Here is a 15,044-nt window from a genome sequence, read left to right on the forward strand (position 1 = left end):
GTTCTCGGTCTCTGGCCCCAGAGGAACAGACTCTAAAGCGCAGTTCACGGGGCGCTGCCAGGTGTGGCCGCCAGCGGAGAGACAGCCACGGAAAGCCGTGGGACAACAGAAAACTGCCTTTGGGGGTGGCGGGCAGGCCCGGGGTCCCCGAAGCGGCAGATGTGTGGGCGAGCCCGTGGTGTCAGTTGGCTTTCGACCACGCGCTTGTAGGTATAAACGTCAAGATGGAAACGCTCCTCAAACTCTGGGCAATGGTGAATTTTACACTTTCTGCTTCATCTGAACCTCGCTGGCATTCGCACACATCAGAACACGTGAGTCGAGGCAAAATTTAAAACAGTTTTGAGCTCTTTGGTTTTGGGCTTCATTCGCAGAAGGAGAAAGAAAAAGGAAACCCCCGTTTGCTTGGTGTCTCCTGTATATTGGATGCTTTGCGGACTGTTTTATAAATGACAAGGAACCTGCACAGAGAGCAGAACACGTTCTGGAGCCTGAAACTTCATGCAGGACAAGCCTGGAACCAACAAGGACAGGAGCGGCTGGAATGGCCCCACAGCAGACCCTGTTCTGGTGGGAATTGAACACACAGCAGGAAGGGTATTGCAGGATGCTGGGAAAAGTGTTCTTTATTTAATGAGCGATTAGTGGCAGAAGTAACTGTATCTGGAAGGAAATAAGATTGTCCTTCTATATGTAAAAAATTGATTAAAAATATAAACGTAAAAAATAATTTTTTACAACCATATGAGCAATTAGCTAATCAGGCCAAGTTTTTGAATTTAAGACCCACAGAGGAGTGGCAGCGTCAGCCCCCTGGTGACAAGTTCTGTCCTGAGTTACAGCTGAGGGCGGGGGAGTGGGGTTCTAAAGGCAGTTTGCCATCAGAGGTTGTGGCAGCACGAGGAACAGGGCACGCAGGGTGACCGGCCCATGGTGCTCCTGGAAGGGACCGAGTGACCTGCACCCTGGGAAGACGGCCCCAGCAAACCCCTGAGCCCTGCCCTTCCTCAGGGCCCCCCAAATGCACCCCAGGCCTGCAGACCCCAGGGTCTTTGCACATCCCCTTCCCTCTGCCTGGAACATGTGCTCCCCTGCTTTTAACTTCAAACCTGCAATTAACCTTGAAAACTCAGCTCGAACTCCCCCCCCAAGCCCCTCTTTCTCGCCCAGAATGGCTTAGACACAGTGCTCCCAAGCTCCGCCTGCCCCAGTGAGGACAGTTCTCCAGTGATCTCCAGCACCAAGTTAGCAGTCAGTGTTGAATTCCTTAAAGAATAGGATTTCACCCCATTATCTCTGCATCCCCGGTCCTATGACAGGTGCATGGCATGGCAGAAGACACGCTGCTTCCACAGAATGTGACACGGTGTGTTCCCCGTCACCTTCCTGAATGCTAGCTCGCTTTTGCCTTGTGTCATGTGGGCCCGATCTGCTTTGCTAAAATTTTACAGTGTTTGGAAAATTTTCCCGTGTGACGTGGTGATTTTGGAGCATTGACGTGTCCCCAGAGGTGCTGTGGACTTATTCTGCAAAACCACAAGCGCTCTGCCCTCGGGGATTCCAGCCCCCGAGCCTGGCTGTGCCGAACAGCAGAGGAGGGGCAGGTGATCAGGCCACTGCGTCGTGCTCGTTTTCCTCGAAAGGTTTCTAAGTTCTTCCTCCGGGCCTCTTCCCTGGACACCTGCATTCCCCGAGCGAGCTGCCCCCTGCACGGAGGCCGGCACAGGGCTCCTTCTCAGAGGGCTGGCTGGCTCTGCCTCCCCTCCCCACCCGCTCCTGCTCCCCGCACATGCCCTCCAACTGCCGCGAAATCGGTTTTTCTAAAATACACTTGTGAGGCACGACCCCAGCCCCTGTGCTCAGGGACATCTGCTGGATCAACGGGCCCCTCCTGGGTCTGCCAGGATCTCAAAGCACCCTGTCCCCACTCTCCCCATGGCCTGAGCCTCCCACTGCACATCAAGCCTGTCTCTCCTTGCTTGTGCCACCTCCCTGACCTGCCTGCTTCCCAGAAAAAATGTCCCCTCGCTCGTTCATGCAGCAGCTCAGTTTCCTGGGTCTCCACACAAGGTAAAATACAACCTTTCTTTTGTCACCAGACGATTCTGAAATCCCACAGCTTTCCTGACGAAGTCTTTCCTCAGTGACCCACCTCACACTGGCGCCTCCTTTTCTCAAATTCCTATCTTATTGAATCTGGCACAATCCTAGGTCTGCACACACATCTCCCATTAAAAGATATTAAGCTCATTAAATGAGCTGTGTTTTTTATGATCTGTATTTTTTCCTTTGCTGCTGCCTGACTCAGCACACAGTATTAATCAGTAGTAATCTGGCGGTCAGCTGCCAGGAAGCGTCCATCAGGGGCTGCCAGTTTAGTACAGGGACGCCTCAGTGTTGCCTCCGCGGAGGATCACGGCTTACGAGCAGCTTGTGGTAAGAGCAGATCTGCCCTGTCTGCTTCACGTGAGTCTGACGGAGCCCCGTCCATCTCACGGCCCTTCTGCACCCAATTGTGACCTCCTCATCCTAACCTGTGGAGGACATTTTGGGGTACCCAGCCTTCTGCCCCGGGGTTGCTTGGATGGGCAAGGATGTCACAGATGGGCGTGAGATGTCCTGTCCCTGTGACGGGAGCACATCTATCCTTACGGCTCTTCTCTAATCAGCCCCTCTCTTGTGTTGAGTGAAATTCTCCTACTATGCAGCTTTGCCGTGTCTGTTGCTCGTCCGGGTGGAAGTATTTGGTGAGCCAGTACACGAGCACCAGTTCACCCGCCCAGCAGTGGTCCCTTGGCTTGAAGACGATGCGTAAGCCAGGTGGCTTGGCTTCAGGGCCCTGAACCAAAACGACTACTTGGATGACCTTGGACAAGTCACATCTATAAAATAGATGTAATAAATATACCTTTCTTACAAAATTGTTGTGATAATGCAGAAAATGCTTTGTAATCTCCAAAGGGTGAGATCTGTCTGTTAAGCACAGGGCCTGTGTCCCCGGGACGCACCCTAACAACTTAGAGCAAAGCGGGCGGCGACAGTATCTGAAACTAAATGACAGAGTCAGCCCCCAGGTTAAACGCATCCTGCTGCTGCACCCGCCTCCTCTTCTCTTGGTGGTGTGGCCGGATTACACCTTCAGCCCCAGACTACATGTATGTAGCTTCTTGCACACGTAATGTCTATCTCTTATGTTCTTGGTACAAATTAGGCAGCTCAGAATTAACCCACATAGATCCCGATCCGCCTTTGAAAAAGGTAAACAGTCTGCCCCTGAGCCTTCATCAAAGTCCCCTGTTACTGAGGGCGGGGCCTCCTGATGAAGCGTTCCTTGCAAGGTCGAGTTCTGCTTTGTTTTTTTTAAGTAACACGGTTAGATTGCCTGATGCTTTCCTCCCCATGCATCTCTCATAGAGGGCCCCCCATAGCCACTGAAATCCCAGGGCTCAGCTGCATATGCCGCAGGCCCTCGCAAGCGGGAGCCGCGCACTGACCGCCTACTCATCTATCCACAGATGGAGGTGGACGCCGAGGAGAAGCGTCATCGTACACGGTCCAAAGGGGTTCGAGGTACGTCCATGCATCCCCAAGCCCCTGGAAGCCCTGCTCAGGGCCGCCTGCACCCTGTGGAGCTGCGTGCACCGTTCATTCGGACCCCTGTTCTGACACCGCCCTCTCGATAGCTTTCTGTGGGAGAGGGGATGTGTGATAAATTTCTATCTGTTTCCATCTCTCTGCAGTTCCCGTGGAACCAGCCATACAAGAGCTCTTCAGGTTAGTGCTCTGTGGGCAAAATGTATCCCCATTAGCAATTTAGAAAATCCATGCCTTTTAATGGGCAGGCTGCACTCCCCGGCTCGTCGGCGGCTTGCTCCTACCCTGCTGTTCTGATGGAAGACCTGCTAATAAAAAGCACCCCTAATTGTCCCCCCTGTCTGTGTACCCTCCCTCGCGATGTCCCAAAGCGCTTGGTCTCCCCTGCCAGCAGCCGCCGTGTAATTACCTCTCTCCCTTCACAGCTGTCCCACGCCTGGATGTGACGGCAGCGGTCACGTCAGTGGCAAATATGCAAGACACAGAAGGTAACGACCCCCTTTTTCACAATGTACTGCGTACAGTGGCTTGCCTAGGGACCTAGACCAAGGGGTGACAATGAGTGAGGGGTATTCTTGGAAAATAGTGTTGTCTTTTCCTCCTCTGATGTAAACTCAGCCTTTGGTTTCACGTACAGGGTCTCCAGGCAGAATTTATGATAACACATAAGACAACACAAATTAAGACCAGCCTTAAACTCATTTTCCCACATACACAGGGGCATGCTAAGAACCTCCCTCTGCCTCACTGAGATGGCCTGTCTGTCCTTGCCCATTTGCTCATTCTGGTAGCTGCAGGGTGGTGGTAAGTCACGGAGGGTAAATGAGAGTATGACCTTCCTGATTCTTCCTGCAGGAACTCAGCTTCCGTAGCTCAGCCATTTTTCCTGGGAAAGGAAGCCCAGGCTGGCACCGGGGCAGCTGCAGGGGGAGGTTCTGGCAGGAGATTAACGTCCAGGACAGATCATGCTAATGAGACTTCGGGGCTTAAATGATTATATCATTCCCGTAAATTCTGGGGTTTAGGTCCAAAACAGAGGTGGGTGTGGAGAACATCTACGAGATCAGGTGGCGAGGTAATTACCACTAAAAATGCATCACAGCAGAATTATATCACACGCACCTCAGGACTGAGAGTCATGAAAAGATCGGTCTTTAGATTCACTTTTCCATAGGAATTTCTTCCTGGGATATTAATGCAGCTGTACCTTTTAATGGAAGATGTTGGTTATGAGGAGTTAGAGATATTTACAGGCTCTATAATAAATTTTCAGCTAATTTTTCACAAATTAGGCTGCTAGGACTAAGGTTGTTCATCCTAACGAGCCATCAAGAACCAAGCCCACATGATGAAAGCTCAGATGCTCAAGCAGGTGGGCCGGCTGCACCTCGGGGTGACCTTCTTTCACTGCCTGACGTTTTATTTCCTTTTCAGCTGAACATTAATTTATGGGTGAACTCAAGCAATTATTTTGATTGTCCTTCAGTAAAATCAAGGGAAAAATTACAAATTACTCCCCAAGTCCCCATGGTAGCATTTAAGGAGACAGGGAACTTTTAATGAGCATCCATGATGAAATGGTTATCAGACTTCTGTTATATACTAAAGGCGTGTTTTTAAGAGAATTTTGTGATTTAAAACATTAACTTATCATATAATTATTGCTCTTGTATATTATAGTAAATTACCAGACACGTAAGTTAAATAATTAGTTTCTTTCAAGTATTTCTGTTATTTTATAAAGGTATATGTATGTTAATTCTTAATCTAAGAGTTTTTAAAACCACATTGCTTATATTTTCAAAGAAAAACAAGTTGGCAGACTATGAATGAGATCAAGTTTTTCCCTTAATCATGTCTTGATTCATCAATGGTTAAACTTTATCATCCTGTCACTAAAAGAAATGATTACATTTGGCTGAAAAGTTTGGATTAGATGTCTGCTAGATGTAATTTGATAATCACAGTTTTTCAGGGAAAACTATGAAGTTTCCAAAGAATCACTTGGAGCACATTCTTACCCAAGGTGCATCCCGTCCGGCTGTGGACACTCGTGTCCCCGCGAGGTCTCCCTGTGAGATCTCCGTCCTGTGTAAACAGTAACTGAGGCTTAGCTTGGGGGTGGCTTGAAGATGGCCAGGCTTCATTTTCCTTTGAGACATGATGCCGGTGTGAGCACAGAACACCCCAAATCTTACAGGAGTGAAGAAGGTGGCATGTTAGAGAAGATTCACATAAACAGCCAGTTTAGACAATTTCTCAACAAATGGTTTAATTTAAAATAATGTCATAATTTTTACCATGCACCGTATTCTATGTAATTATTAGAACTCCTAAGATTTTAGTAGAAATGGTTCATATGGTGGCAATGGATGAAGAACAATTTTCCAGGACGGGACATGGGTTCTAGTTTCCCCGGCACCGCTAGCCTACTGAGGGGGGTTGGACAAATTATTTAACATTTACGGACTTCGATTTCCTCAGCTTTAGAATGAGATGCTTACAGACTTGTTACATAAAACCAGTTACCACTCAAAACTCATGTCACCGATGCGCCAGTTCTCAAGAGGAATGTCGGTGTGGTATCAAGTGAAGCTTTCGAGTTTTATTTTTGATGTCTATCTATTATCAGTAACTTTTTATTGAGTATAGTTGACTCACTATGCTACGTTAGTTTCAGGTGTACAGCATGATGGTTTGACAACTCTGTACGTTATGCTGTGACCATCACGAGTGTAGCACCCACCTATCCCCACACGACACTGTTACAGTGGCATTTACTGTATTCCCTGTGCATCCCCGTGGCTTATCCATCCCATAACTGGAGGCTGTACCTCCCGCTCCCCTTCACCCATTTTGCCCCTCCCCCTGCCTTCCTCCCCACTGGTAACCCTGAGTTTGTTCTCTATACCTATGGGTCAGTTGCTGGTTTTTTGTTTGTTTGTTTGTTTGTTGTTGTTTTTTAGATTCAACATATGATATTTGCCTTTGTCTGACTTATTTTGCTTAGCATAATCCCTTCTAGGCCCATCCATATTGTTGCAGATGGTAAGATTTTATTCTTTCTGGTGGCTGAGGAATATTCCATTGTATGCACACCACCTCTTCTTTATCCATTCATCAGTTGATGGACACTTGGGCTGCTTCCGTATCTTGGCTGTGGCGGATAATGCTGCCGTGAACATTCAGGGCTGCATGTATCCCTTCAAATTAGTGTTTTTACATTCTTTGGGTAAATACATTTTAGTGGAATTGCTGGGTCATAGGGTAGTTCTGTTTCTAACTTTTTCAGGAATCTCCATACTGATTTCCAGACTGGCTGCACCAGTTTGCATTCCCACCAACAGGGCATGAGGGCTCCCCTTTCTCCACATCTTTCCCAACACCTGTTGTTTCTTGTCTTTTTGATTCTAGCCATTCTGACAGGTGTGAGGTGATAGATCATTGTGGTTTTGTTTTGCATTTCCCTGATGATTATATATGACCAGTAATTTTTTTTCCTTTTTTTTTTTTTTAAAGATTTTATTTATTTATTCGACAGAGAGACAGAGACAGCCAGCGAGAGAGGGAACACAAGCAGGGGGAGTGGGAGAGGAAGAAGCAGGCTCATAGCAGAAGAGCCTGATGTGGGGCTCGATCCCACAACGCCGGGATCACGCCCCGAGCCGAAGGCAGACGCTTAACCGCTGTGCCACCCAGGCGCCCCACCAGTAATTTTTTATTAGCAGAATTTCTCAAACTGAAAAGCTGCTTCTTGTAATAGATAAGACTCGTGTATACACTAACATCTTAGGTCCGGTGCTATTTCAAATCTGTTGATTTCAATTATTTCTGGCTTTAAAAGATTTCCTGCAACCCAAGGTTTCTCCCCTCCTACAACTATTTATGGACATAAATATGTGCACACACCCCACAACACAAGTGTGATGTTGACCTCTGCTGCTCCGTGCCTGCTGAGACTCAGCCTCCTCCCATATGACAAGAGCGCCAGCCTGAGTCTTGGTTTTGATGAAATTACCCATCCTTTTGGTCTTTTAGCAATAAAATTTTCAGTGAATATATTCCTCTTAGGGATGTAATTTCATTTTATTCATATACCATATCAGTTCATAGCCAAGTAAAAAAGCATTTTAGTATGTGGACAGATCCACTTATTTGAACATACAAAAAGTAATTTCAGGAAAGTGGGGGGAATCTATAATGTAAATTTTTAAAAATTTTTTAGGACATTTGTTACCAAGTGATAGGATGATGCCTACCAGTTAATCTTTATTTTTAGCATAGGAAAATAAGGAAATAAAAATCAAGTACAATTTCCCTATTCCAGACTGTCACTTTGTGGGGCACACGCTTGCACGGACCCCCAGTGGCTGCCACACTGCCTTTGTGCTCTGAACTGGATGGCTTTGTTAGTGACGTTTCCTCAGTCTGACAGAGGTAGAGCTGTGGGTCTGTAAGAAACTGGGACTAGAGCTTAGAGGAGAATCAACCACTGCGTAATACCTGTGAAAAAGGAATTTGCAATTTAAGATCCTGGTAAAAAATTTGGGGTGGAGAGCTGACGTTATAATACTTCTTTTAATAGATGGTCCACTTTACTTCAAATATCGTGTGCTTAAACAAGAGATAATCTGTTCGTGGGTATTTATTTGTATTCACATTTCATGAACAGTTTGAGGTAGCTGATAAACACGTGTGCAACTGCACAATTTAAAGTTGAATCAAAGACATAAATTAGGAAAAACATAAGGGAAATAGAAACATAATTTTACCAGAAACCCGGGATATAGCAGAGGTTTGGATACAGTTTTACATTTTGTTCTGAGTCTCCTGGCAGCCAAGGCCATAAATGAGAAAAGTGAATGATGGTTTCCATTATCTGATACGAGTTCCATCAGTTCCTGAGCACTGAAGAAAAATATGTTTGCACCCCCATATACGGACCAGCGGAGATCCAAGCAAGTCACTGTTCTGTGTCCCGGTAGGACCAGGTATCTTGTGAAGCTGATCAGTGTAACAAACACTTATCCTCAGAAACATCGTTAGTATCTAGAAACATGTGACTTTTGCTTTTCCTGCCTGAGGTCTTATGTCATTGGCATATAAGTATGACAAAAACACGACGGACTTTGCAGTCAGGGCCAGAAATAATTCTCCCGTTATGAACCCAAGTACTAACCCAAGTCTCTTCTGTATGTGGTGAATCTGACCTCTTCCTTTGGACCCATGGTCACACAGCCTTGTGCATGGCCCAGGAAGTTCTGCTCTGCCGAGGGCATGCGACTTTTCTTAGCAGCCCTTACAGGTAGCTAGAGACATTCTTGTATCTCGAACGTGGGTCCAACTACAGGGATTTTTAAATCTGCTCTGCCGAGGGCATGCGACTTTTCTTAGCAGCACTTACAGGTAGCTAGAGACATTCTTGTATCTCGAACGTGGGTCCAACTACAGGGATTCCTTTGCAGATGGGAAAACTCACTCTTGGTCAGTCTAAGCGGGTTTTCCAAAGTCTTAGATGCCCAAGTTCAGGGACGGGAGCTTCCTGAGCTGCCTCGGCTCCCCTCCCCACCACGTCCTCTCCCAGACCACCAGCACTGTGACCTGTTAGCATTGAGGACACCCATGGGTGTAAAGCAAATAGCTCTCCACGCGCCCACAGCTATTCCTACAGCGGGTGGGCGGCAGGAGAAAACGGAATGCCTGGAAGCCACACACTTGGAATTCAGGAAGTTGCCAGCCTGTGGCTTTGTTGGCAGGGTAGGGCCCAGGCCAGTGGGGAGCACATAGACCCAGCCGAAAGCCTGCGGTGTGGTGTGAACGATGCCACAGGGCAGGGCGTCCGTGGCTGCTGAGCCAGACCCCTGAGCAGGGGGGGCTGCCACAGGCTAGGACGTGAAGGCCTCAGCATTTTCTGGTGACATACCCCAAATCAAGGATGAAGCTGTCGAGGAAAGGTGGGGATATAGTGACGGGAAGCCCCACGTGTCACTCTTTATCTAAAATCATTTTAGCGGTTGAGCTAGCTGATATAAAGAGATGTTGTGTGATTCATCCAGAGCATTGCATGAACTAAGATATGAGCAAAATGCCAAATGTCAAAGCCTTGTTCATGTTAAAGACAAAGTAAAACAATGTTTAGAAAGGGGCAGGTCTCTAAAAACTAAACTTACCATCAAAATAGCGGCCAGTTTACTGTTCTTAGAGTTTTAAAAAATTTTCCCAGTACCGAGTAGAAATAGAAATAATAAAAATTTATTGATATCTATTACAGATTAATACTAAACCATGCACAGGAGTTTGAATTTTAACCTTTTTAAAAATCGTTACACACCTACTGGAACATTTGAAATTATTGAATTTGCTTACTTCTTTCTGAACAGTGATTTTTGTATAAGCCTCTAATGAGAGAAAGAGAGAGAGAGATGGAGGGAGAGAGAGAGATTGAGGAAGAGAGAGAGAGAGAGGGAGAGAGGGAGGGAGGTGGCCATTTATTCTTCACTTACCTATTTTGTCAACCCTTCGGATTTATTTCTGGAATTTAATGGATTTCATTTATATTTACCCTTCACTTCAATTTTTAAAATAATTTGTTTGTTGAGCATAAGGTTCTGATGGAAATTTGACCTGAAATTTAGCTTCAGAGCCCCACTCCACAAGCACCCAAAAGCAAGGTGGTGCTTGTTGGTATTCTATTTAAATCCTCCCCAATTTAGAAAATTCAGAGTCAAATCAATTGATCTTGTAACCTTAAAATTAAAAGCTCCAAATGGTAGCTTTTCTTTTTTATTAGAAAATTATTGGATTTTCTCTGGCTTGTTGTGCACATTCCTTATTCAGATTTTCTCCCATTCCATATAACGTTGCACCCACCAGTGTGATTGTCATGGCGGCAGCCGGGGGTGAATAATTGCCTGTCTTCACGGGAGCTTGTTCTGGAGCTGAAGTTGAGGGCTTGCTTCCTGATGTATGCATGCCTCATTTGGATTCTGCCAAGAGCCTAGGGGCTGTATTATTCATGCCTTGACAGAGAGCACTCACTAAAAGCCTTGGAACAGAGCCAGGTACTGGCGAGAGATAGTGGAGCATTGCAACGTGCAACTGAGAGGGGCATCTATAATCCAAAGAAGAAGAAGAAACAGGGAGGAAGGCAGCGAGAGAAACAGGGGTCCCTCTACCCCCCTTTTACCGGTGTTATGTTGATAGAAATTTCATTCGCATTAAAATAAAATACCCTAAAATAATTGCATTTTTTCCTAACTACGCTTGAAAGTTTAACACAATTTTCCACATTTAATTGCAAAGCTGATTTTAATTAGTAAGGCCCTGCATGTGAAAAATGAAGATTCACTTGGGTGCATGGAACACACCGCAGTGTTTGCTGTGTGCCCTGATTAATGTATGGCCGATGTACAACAGGGTGCACTGCGGGACGTCTATGAAGAATTCTGTGCACGAAGCCACTCAGCCAGCCTATCTGTGTTTTACTTCATGAATCGGCAAGAATAAATAACTCCCCCCTTGTTCTTTATGAGGCATCATTGTGCCTGCCATCACCCTACCCGTGAACTTACGGCATGCCTGTCCTTTCTGTTTGTCACTGGCATTATAAATCACAAGTTAGGGCATCTATATTTTAACATCAGTCTGATGGCCTGCACAGTTGCAGATGGAGCAAAAATTCTGAGACGTAGGGACTTCCATGAAGGAGGTAGAATCAGAGCAAGCAGGTTCCCAGACTCATCACTCACAGCCGGTTATCGGTCCTAGGTGCGCAAACACACAAAATTCAAGCACAGTCTTTTCACTGGGAGGTGGCACTGAACCTTTATTGTCACAATACATCCTTTATTTGGGGAAAGACGAAGAAGTTCCCGGCCATTATCCTGAAAAAGCGATTTTCCTGCTGCTGGTGTGCAGGACATCTGTCCTGGAAGGTCTCTGGCCCTTTCCTGTTCCATTTCATATGTTAGAGCACAGTGTGACTGACTCAGTGTGTTTAAAACTGAAAAACAAAACATGTCATGCGTTGCAGGGCATATCTTTGATGCTGACAAACCTAAGTATGTTTCAAAGAATCCCATATTCCAAGAGAAGGCACGTGGGCATTTTCAGGGAGTGTCAGTGAGCCTAAACCAGGAAGCACACGTACAGAGACGCCGCAACATTCACCACCTGTATTGGTCAAGTCTAGATTTAGCAATTATAATCTTGGTCTCATTTCTTGGCTCATGATTAAAATATATAAACATGGCTTTGCAACATCAACAGAATATTCATCAGAAATTGGTGTGTACACTGCTATTGTCTTGGATTTACCCACTGAAACACCCACAGTTCAGTTCTGACCGCCACCATCTGCTTTGGGATTATGGCAAATACAAGGCAATCACTTTCTAGATGAGATGTGCAGAGAGGTGGGCTCCTGGCTGAGCCACGGGGGGACCCACCGTGTGCCGGAGGGGCGACCACCAGAGCTCAGCTTCTAGTGCCGGCTCTTCCTCCAGGGACAGGAAGGGCCAACGCCGGACTCCCTGTGCCGCAGGGTGCACATTCCCCAAGTTAGGGAGTGAGGGTGGTGGCAGAGGGTGGGGACTCGGGGTGGGGAAGCCCCTGGCCAGATTCCAGTGCACTCAGGCGAGGATTCCAGGAGGAGCTCCCGGAGGCCAGGCCGGAGTCCATATCACAACTAATGACTTTGGAGGAACCCCCTGGTGAGCAGCACTGTGACCCGAGCTGCAGGGCATTCGCATTCGCGCTGTTGTTGCCTGTACCCCGCTTCCAGGACCCTTGCGAGGGCTGACGCACAAGCACTCCCTTCCGCTTCTCTGCTCTCATGTCCTGGAGAGAAAATGGTGCTTCAGATATTAGACCCCAAAATATGATTGCAGCCCCAAACTCCAGTATACTCTTCCTGCCCGAATTAGTAAGAGATGGAAGAAAGAAGCGCTCGCCTGGCTGTAACGTGCTCTAATTCAATGAGATTGTGGGGCTTTCACCTGAAGAGTTTCTGTGTGACTAAGGATGTTGCCAGCTACAAGTGAAAACCCACCTCCAATGGGCTTAAAAGTGCAGAATGAGTCATCTGGCAGGAACCGGAAACCAGGAGCCTGACTCCGCGACTCCCGCTCCATCATCCGGCCCTGCTGCTGCAAAGCTCTGGCTCCCGTGTGCTTCCACATTGCAGGACACACAAGGCAGGAGGGGTCCTTTCTAGAAACTGGCAAAAAGCAAGGAGGAGCTTTCCAGGAGCTGCCAACACCAATACCGTCCTCTCGGCTCTCGTGCTCCATGTGGGGCCTCGGCCATCCCTGAGCCATCCCTGACCAGCACACGTGACCATCCTCATGACTGTCCAGTCCGTCCCTGGAGCCGGAGGCTGGGTCAGCTTCCCCTGAGGCAAGGGTTCTCAACGTAGGGTCTGTGCCCTGGAACATCAGGGTCACCTGGGAACTTTCTAGAAAGGCAAATGTTTGGTCCCATCCCAGACCTGCTGAATTAGATGCTGTGGGGTGGAGCCCAGCACTTTGTGTTTTTGTTACCTCCCCAGGAGACTCTCATGCTCCCTGAGTTTGAGAACCACCGCCCCCAGGAACAGGTGTGTGTATACGAAAGACAGATAGCTGGTGAGATGGAGTTTGCCGGTAATGGGGAAGTGTCTAGAAAGAACATGTATGAATCGGAAAGCCAAATCAAACAAGCTTGGGATGATGACAAAAACCTTGCTCCAAAGAGCACAAGAGCCAGAAGCTACCTTACCAAACCTGTCCTGGTCTCGGCTCCCTGGTGGAGGGCGGCCCAGGAACGTCTGGTCACGGAGTACAGAATTGGGCAGACACCATGGGACAACCTGGCATCCCGCCTCACAGACTTCAGCCCTGTCTGTGACCGTGATGTGTTTCTAGCAGTTCCCAGGAACCAAAAGAAGTGGGCTGTCCCCCACAGCCCCCAGCCATGACCCCGAAGAGTCCCAGGGCCCTCCTGTGGCCAAGGAGGATGACTTCTAACTCCTGAGGACAGCCGTCCTCCATTTTGCTCTGTCCCCATTGTGGAGTCATGAGACTGACCATCAAGGACACACTGAACACTACTGTGGCTTGGTTGGGACAGGGTCAGGGCAGACCAGGCAGATCCCCCAGGCTCAGCCCTGTCCCGGATTAAGATCCCCCCAGAGCCATCCCTGGATATCATGTCATACACACAGGTGGGTCCAGAGTTTCTGGGCTGCTTGGAGCCCCCCAGCCAGACCCTGCCTTGTGTGTGCCCTGGGACAGGGAGCCGTCTCAGAGCCGCCACCACAGAGAGGCCAGCTGGCAGTTTCTGCCCCGCAGTCTCAGCCTGAGAGGAGCGCAGGGTAATGAAGGGCCCCAGTGGGGGGACCGGGAGGAAATGTGGACGTGCCCTGGAGATGGGGTGGAGCCTGAGTTGCTGTTCGTCTCCCTCCCTCAGAGAGGCCGGTCTCACCCAGTGAGTCTCCGTGAGCTCTTGCGGGCCTCAGAATGGATCCTCAAGGTAAACCACCTTCCCCTTCCCGCTAGCAGAAGGCGCTGCACTCCACTTGTATAATTCAACGTATTTTAAAAGATCCACTCGCTGTAATTTAGTAGCCACTCCGCAGGCTATGAATATCATCTAATGTTATATTCGACATCGCCAGAGATACGCTTCACATACAAGTGGATGCATTTCCTAAGACTCCAGGGAGAGAGAGGGGGAAATGAGCATCTTGGAAGAAATTCCATTCGTAAATAATGCATAATGATTCAGTGATGTGCTCCAACAGCTTTGTGAGCCCCTCAGCCAGTCCTACGGCTTATGAATGGAGTATCTGAGCTCCCCTGAGAGCAGGTGGGCAGGACGGGGGGGCGGGGGGGGGAGTGGGCTACAGTGGTGCTGTCTTCCCCTCTGGAAAGCAGCTGAGCTGAGAGGACAGGGAGGCAGAGGCTGCCATCTGGGGGAGGGTCTACCAGATGGCCGTCCTGGAGCGGGGGTCTCAACCGTGGTCTGTGTTCACTCAGTGTGATGGATGCATCCAGGCCCTGCTCACATGCAGGCCTGGCCTGTCACTTAGACAGCAGCTACTTGGCACGGGGTCTAGGAACAGAGACTGCATCCTGGTGGTGATACATATGGGCACAGGCCCCTCCTCTTGTCCGCTCGTTTCACCCCCTCCTGGTGAGGGCACAGGGATAAGGCAGAAGGGTGGGTGCAGATGCAGGTGGGTGGGGGGCACAGAGATGGGGCAACAACGTGGGTGTAGACGTGGTTTTCTCTGACGAGACATGGCTCGTGGGTAGGACACAGGGTGATGATACTGGTGGTTTCCAAGAAGGGTCTTGGCCAGCAGACATCGGGGATGCTGCTGTAGCTCCTTCTCCCTTCCCCATGGGAGCCCCTCTGTGGGCCTCGTAATCCCTATAATAGTAAAAACAATACCAGTAGGACTACGTGCA

General features: G+C 48.3%; 1 protein-coding gene across 1 annotated transcript in view; it reads left to right on the forward strand.

The window, feature by feature from the left end:
* Positions 1–15,044, forward strand: part of MYT1L (myelin transcription factor 1 like) — a 435,752-nt gene that overhangs the window by 283,337 nt on the left and 137,371 nt on the right. The window contains exons 6-8 of the mRNA XM_034659976.1: positions 3,516–3,570; positions 3,741–3,774; positions 4,020–4,082. Coding sequence (XP_034515867.1) covers positions 3,516–3,570; positions 3,741–3,774; positions 4,020–4,082 — 152 coding nt within the window. The remainder of the gene's footprint in view (positions 1–3,515; positions 3,571–3,740; positions 3,775–4,019; positions 4,083–15,044) is intronic.

The sequence above is a fragment of the Ailuropoda melanoleuca genome, chromosome 4 (assembly GCF_002007445.2).
Source record: "Ailuropoda melanoleuca isolate Jingjing chromosome 4, ASM200744v2, whole genome shotgun sequence".
In the NCBI taxonomy this organism is placed as follows: domain Eukaryota; kingdom Metazoa; phylum Chordata; class Mammalia; order Carnivora; family Ursidae; genus Ailuropoda; species Ailuropoda melanoleuca.